This window comes from Geospiza fortis, unplaced genomic scaffold (assembly GCF_000277835.1).
Source record: "Geospiza fortis unplaced genomic scaffold, GeoFor_1.0 scaffold163, whole genome shotgun sequence".
NCBI lineage: Eukaryota > Metazoa > Chordata > Aves > Passeriformes > Thraupidae > Geospiza > Geospiza fortis.
Genome location: NW_005054401.1, coordinates 146,451 through 153,456, shown reverse-complemented (window position 1 = coordinate 153,456; position 7,006 = coordinate 146,451). Strand labels below are relative to the sequence as shown.

At 42.7% G+C, this 7,006-nt stretch overlaps 1 protein-coding gene across 1 annotated transcript; it reads right to left on the bottom strand.

The window, feature by feature from the left end:
• Positions 1–2,460: 2,460 nt before the first annotated feature.
• BRIX1 (biogenesis of ribosomes BRX1) lies at positions 2,461–7,006 on the bottom strand (the record flags this gene model as incomplete). The annotated part of the gene is made up of 10 exons (XM_005426080.3): positions 2,461–2,869; positions 3,192–3,320; positions 3,832–3,933; positions 4,212–4,262; positions 4,362–4,435; positions 4,531–4,580; positions 4,958–5,028; positions 5,653–5,696; positions 6,083–6,194; positions 6,944–7,006. Coding segments are annotated over 10 exons (966 nt in total), but the record flags the coding sequence as incomplete, so codon positions are not given.

The following is a 7,006-nucleotide window of genomic DNA, read 5'->3' as shown; positions in this document are numbered from 1 at the left end:
GAGGGGAGGGACCTGCGGCGCGGTGTCAGCCGGCTGCCGGCGGCACGTTGGGAGCGCTTCGACCACGGGGTGTCCGATTAACCAGATGCCTTGTGCTGGAATTCACAGAATCAGTGAGGGTGGAAAAGATCTCCGAGATCGAGTCCTGCCTGTGACCCAACACCACCTGGAATAGGACTGAGTGCTACTCCAGGGTTTTCTTAAACACTTCCAGAGACGGTGACTCCGCCCTCCCTGGGCAGCCCATTCTAATGTCTGATCGCCCTTTCTATGAAGAAGTTACTTCTAATGTACAACGTTAACGTCCCCTGGCACGGCTTAAGGCTGTGTCCTCTTCTCCTATTGCCAGTTGCCTCAGAGAAACTCTGACCCCAAGCTGGCCACCCCTTCCTTTCAGGGAGCTGTAGAGTGCAATGAGATCTCCCCTGAGCCTCCTCATTTCCAGGGTAAATACCCCTGCTTCTCTTAAGACCTGTGCTCCAGGTTTTGTTGTGCTTCACAGCTTGGTTTTCCTTTTCTGAATTTGCTCCAGCACCTCAAAGTCCTTCCTGAATTGAGGAGCTCAGACGTCAACACAGGACTCATGATGCGACCTCACTAGTGCTGAGCACAGGGGAAGAATAGCTTTCCTAGGCCTGCTGGCCACACTATTTCTGAAACAGATATTTCTGATTCCTGTGGGTGTTGAGGAGCTCAGTGGCACAGCCATCACAGTGCACATTCTCATGGTAGCTTCTTTTTATACCTATGCTCTTCAGAGATTTTAGCATTGGTCCAAGTTGCTTTTCTTCTCTAGGTCAGGTGTGTGTAAGTGGGCACTACACAAACTGAGCTTTGGATGATACAGCAAGATCTGGAGGCCCTGATCTCACAGTAAAATCTGGAGGTCCTAATCTGTGTTTAATCCAAACATGGCAAACACAAGCCTGCAGTGCCTGGGCAGCCAGGAGGGCCAACCCTGTCCCGGGAGCATCAGGCACAGCATCAACAGCTGGGCAAGGGAGGGGATTGTCCTGCTCTGCTCTGTGCTGGGGTGGTCTCACCTCGAGTGCTGGGGGCAGTTTTGGGTCACTTCAACATAAGGATATAAAGCTATTGGAGTTTATCTGGAGGGGGGCAGCTTAGATAGAGAGAGGTCACAGCAGCTGTCACATGGCTTGTTCAGCTTGGAGAGGAGGCTGAGCAGGGACCTCCCTCCAATACACACTTTTATCACAGGAGGTTTTGGCTGGAATAGTGTCAATTTTCATCACAGTAGCAGGTAGGGAGCTGTGTTTTGGATTTGTGCTGAAAACATGAATGTTGTGTGGACAGTAACAGAAATGCTTGCATTATTGCTGAGCAATGCTCAGACTCACAGCCTCCTTTGCTTCTCATCCCACCCAGCAGAGAGGTGCACAAGGTGAGAGGGGACGCAGCCAGGGCAGCTGACCCCAGCTGACTGCAGGGCTATCCTTCACAGCATGGCACCATGCTCAGCATACAAAGCTGGAGGAAGAAGGGGGGAACATTGAGAGTGCCACATTTGTCTTCCTAAGTCACTGTTACATGTGATGGAACCCAACTTTCCTGGGAGGTGAATACCTGCCTACCCAAAGGTGATAGCAGATAAATTCCTTGTTTTGTTTTGCTTCTGTGCATGGCTTTTACTTCACAAAAAGCTTTGTTTTTTTTTTTTTTTTAAGTCTTTATCTGAATTCACAACTTTTAATTTCTACCTTTCCAATTCTCTTCCCCACCCTACCAAGGGAGAGTGAGCAGGCAGCTCTCTGGGGCTGAGCGGCCAGCTGGGGTTAAAGGACAGTGTCTCGGGGAAGTTCCAGTTGGACACCAAGGTTCTTTACACAGAGGATGGTTACTTCCCAGGGAAGCGGAAACAAGCCTATCAAGAGTTAAAGAGGGTCTGTATGATCCTCAGTCATACGGCTTAGTGTTACAAAGTTCTGCAAGCAGTTAAGTTTGTCTCAATTATCCTGATGGGGGTCCTTCCCAACTCAGCTGTGTCTATGTATTAGACTATGTGAACTGAGCACATGCCTATATTCACCAGTCTTTCTTTCCAAACACATGGCACACAGACCACTTTGCTGCAGAAGTAATATGGGATTTCCCTCACCCTGCTGGGTGGGGTGGTATTTAGAATTTAGCAGGTCAGCTTCCTCTCCAGCCCATTGTGTCTTTTCAGCATTATGAGGCTGGAAATTGAAACAGAGGTATCAAACGGAAACAGGGCATGGGCAAGGCTTTGAAACACAAGAAAGTCTGAGGGAGTGCAGAACTAGTGAGTGGAAGAACCAAGTCATGAGGTCAGGAACTGTCAAGTAATCGTATGTAATAAAGAAATAGCCCCAGAGAAGTTGTCCAGAATAGCTGTGATGTCCCACCCCTGGAAGTGTTTAAGGCCAGGCTGAATGAGATGCCATGTTACTTCTGAAAATTCAGAATCCCAGAAGACAATAAAAGAAGGCAAACTCAATCTTTATAAAGAAATGTTTTGTTCACTTAAAACTGAAGTTCAGACATGTTTGTCTGTACAATGTAAATTCAAATATTTACAATATTCAGTTGATTTTGTATGAAGTTTCATTCCTTGTAGCATCTATGCAGATCCTTCAGTTCTAAATAGCTTTTTTTGCTTTTTCCTCTGAATTTTGCGTAGCTTCTTCTTATCTTTAACAATTGGCTTTGACTCTGGTTTCACAAGCTGTATTTCTACTGGCTTCTCTTCAGCTGGAGTTTCAAAGACTACTTCAGTAGGATCTTCTGCAACAAGGACCTTAGTCCCTTTTTTCTTTATCTTCTGCACTTCCTTCACCTGCTGCTTCTCTCTAAACTTAGCTGCCACTGACAATCTTATCAGCCGGCGATGCTATAAAAATAAGAATTTAAATTTCATTATGTTTCAAATAAGCACGATGGAAGAAATCTGGTATAAAGAAACCAATTTCTTTAATACTAATTTCTGTGCTTAATGGCCAAGACCCTCAGTGTAATGTGATCTTCTCAGCGACATGACTTCTGCATTCACTTCATGATCACAAAACTACTCTGTCCTCAAACTGTCACCAGTTTAGGGCACTACAAAGGGTCATGGGGAAAGCCATACTTGATGCTCCTGCACAGACTGACTGCAAGGCTGATTTTCAAATTAGTTGCTAAATGAAAGAGAAAAAAAAGACAGAGCTGCTTACCATATTTGGGGACTGGTAATGAGGATTTTCATAGAGAGTTGGTCCTCCAAAGCTACCCTGGAAGATTTTTATGAGGTTCAGCACAAAACGAGGCCCAATTTCTACTAGAGATGCATCTTCTTCTATTATCTGCAAAAAAAGAAAACTTTCTCAATTTCTCATAGATTGAATCAAAGCATATGACCTTGGCAGGCACCTTGCATATATATGGTAATACACAACTGAACTTAAATTCAAGATAAGCTAGATTTGCATAAACCCAGTTCTGTACATAGAGCAGTTCTTTGAAACTCAAGCAAGCTTTTGGAGTACTCTGTATTTGTGAATTCCTTCTAAAGAAAGTAAGCTCTAGATCACTTTGGGTCAAAGCAGCCATTTAGGTTAAGGCACAGTTTAGGCGTTGGGTATGTCCTGCCACCAAGACATCCCTCACAGAATCACAACTTAATGAATGCAAGTTCAGTGAACCAGATCTCTCCAGAGATATGGGAGAAGGCTGTCATTTCAGGACACTGAATCTGCAAGCACTAGGGGCTGGCATATCCTGATAACAATAATAGTGATTCTTATTTCATTTAGTGGATTTGATATGAAGTTACTCCACTGACCTCCTTTTGAAGAGCTAGGAGAGACCACTCACCTGGTAATTGCGAAACCAGATCCTTTCATCAGTGACGGTGAAGGTGAAAACATGATCAACAAAAGGCTGGCTTTTGGGGTGGTACTGTGGTGTACCAAATATCTGTAATAAAAGGCAGTGTTTCTGAACATCTGCAATTTAAGAGGTCAAACATAAATGGCTCTTCTTAAACTCCTTTTAATTTACTAAGTTCCCAAACCAAGGTTATATTTCATAACCCAAAACTTAAGTTGTTGTGCTAAGAATGTGATCCAAATCCTTTCTGATCTTTTCAAAGTTCAGAGGTGTAAAACTGCTACTTGAAAAAAAACCACTTGCAATTCTTTAGTATGTTGCCAAAAAACATCTCCAGTGAAGAAACACTGGAACTATAGACTGACCTGAATAAACAATTCTTTTAGCAGGGCATAGTGTGGCTCCCGGTCAAATATCTACAAAAAATAAAAATGTTGTTTTACATACAAGGCTAAATGCAATAGCCATGCAAAAAGAATAAGAACATACCCAAATGAAATAAAACCTATACTTACTGGATCAAAAGACAAAAGGGGTCTTGAGCCCCTTAGGCAATTTCCTGTCATCTTCAATTCAGCCAGTGTGTGGACTACAGTGATTAAAAAAAACCAGAAGTTATTACTTACAGAAAATGTTTTGGACAGAACAGCAAGAATACAAACACAATAATGTCCACCAGCTTACCATTCTGCACCAAGAACTTAGCAGATGGTCCCTGTGGTGTGTTTGAAAGCCTTCAGAGGACAAGTGGTGGGGAAGAGAGAAAGGAAAATGTTAATAGCAGGGAGAATACATGCTGGATTTCCACACTACACCCCAACCAGTTATTCCTGCATTGAAGTAGTTTCTGTCACTTTTACAGCTGTACTGAGTTCCTTTAAAAAGCTCATAAACACTTGCTTTCTAAATAATTTTGTAAAATGCTTCTGCAAACAGTCACCAAAAGCTGTTCACACATTGTAAATCTGCACTATTCACAGATGTGCAATATTAGAACAAATTTAACTAAGCAGCAGTATTTCATGCATCTTCACTATTATAGTAGGAAACTTCAGCTAGAACTGAAGCATCTGCAGCTTATAAACAGAAATGTAACAAAACATTTCCTTACCACATGTAGAGATCCTGTTTCTTTTTGGCTTCAAAAAAGATGCACTTATTGCAGTTTTTCATTTCACACACCTACACAAGACACATCGAATTAGCTGCTTACAAACATCCTGAAGACATTTTTGATAACTTTCCTCGTTCATCTCTAATATTTTCTCCTCTCCAAAATGCAACTTCAAAAGCAAAGATCTTGTCTTATGAAATGACATCTACTGACACCCAAATTTTGGTTTGGTTTTTTAAAAAATTTTCACGTACTTACTACAAGGAGTAATAACCTCACTAAAGCTACAAACAACCTGATAAGCTCTCCAGGATACAAACACAAGAGCAGGAGCTGAGACATTAGGTTCTAGGTTCAGAACTATCCATGTCCTACTACATTTGGGCTGGCTGCATATTTGTGTCCTAAATTGTTCAAGCATAAGCTGTACTACACTTCTCACCTACACAGAAAAGCACATTATGCTGTATTTCTTCTTCATTATGCTGTATTTCTTCATGATGAAAATCTGTATCTAATTACAAGTTTCATTCTGGTTTTATTAACCAAAAGTCAACTTTTGGCTTTTTGGGTATCAGTAGTTTTCACCTATGAAGTTACACTTTGAACTTGGTTGCCCCTTTCCCTTGCATACTGAATTTCCACAGAAAATAAAATAAAATGAAGAAGCACCAAGATAAACCCTGAATTACCTCATTGATTACAAATAACTGGTCTTTACGGTCCATTTTTGTATCTGGAAGACAAAATCAACATTTACAAGGCTGGAAAACCAATTTAATACAAGAGATTATTGTAACAGTCAGGTTTTTTGCAAAAAATTTACTAGTTTATAAATGAATAGGTAATTATCAAATTGTTTCTGTCACGTTATGGAATATCTAAACATAGCAACGAAACTAACTGTGCAGGTTCAGGAGTGATGCCATAGGATTCACCTCCCAGAAAATACTAGGATACAAAAATTGCTGTACTTGTTGGCTCTAAAGGTGTTTGTTTGAGATACAAGTTTCATAAAAACTCTTCTGTACCACATTAAAAAAAATAAAAGAACAGGTTGTTAGGAGCTCTTGGTTTAAAAGCATTCTCAAATATAAGTTAGGAATTATGTTCAACCCCTACCTGCTTTAGAGTGAGGCATCAATGTCCTTAAGTCCTGCATTAGGTGTCTTGTTCTGAAATTAATTCCACGAGAGGAAAATATCAGCACTCGCTCCTTGTTTTTCCATTTGCCCTAGAAAAAAAGACACAACAGTCACATGGGAAGCTTCTAGCCTTAATACTGTTATAATGCAGCTAAAATAAAAATTTGGACAGTGAATACAGAAAGACACAGCAAGAACCTTCATTTTTATCTCCCACGCAGACAGAACCACGCTCTCAGCAAGAGTGGAGACTTCCCTACAGGGGGGCCCTGTTTTTACAGGAGGAGCCGTCCCCATCCCGATCCACAGCGTGCTCCCGGGCACAGCCCTGCACTCCCACCCAAGGAGGAACCATCCTCTCATCCCGATCCACAGCGTGCTGCCGGGCACAGCCCTGCACTCCCACCCAACTGCTAAAAAGCCACGTGCGTCGCTTATTTTCCTGCAAAATGGGCTCAGGAACAGCCCCAGAGCACAGCCCAGCTTCTGTCGGAATTGCGAAATCTTTGCGTTTACATGCAGTACTTTACGTTTTTCCTACAAGCAAACAATTACCGAAACCTTCTCCACTTGACTCCTAAACGGAACGGGCACAGTTCCCACACAGCCTCTGTATGCAAGAGAACTGCCCAACTCTTTCAAACACTCCTGAGACCGAGGTAACACATCTTACCGATATCGACCAGGACAGCGCTTTTCGCGTATTCTCACGGAAACAACGCACCGCCACGTTTACTTTTACTGTTCACTTTTACTTGTGCTGCTATTATAAAAGACTACGAACAAACCCCTCTGTCACGGCTCAGCCGCGCTCCCTCACACAACCGAGCGGCGGTACCTGGGACACGGGCGGCGGGATGCTGTATTCCTGCGGCGGGACACTGCCATCCCTCGGGCCGCC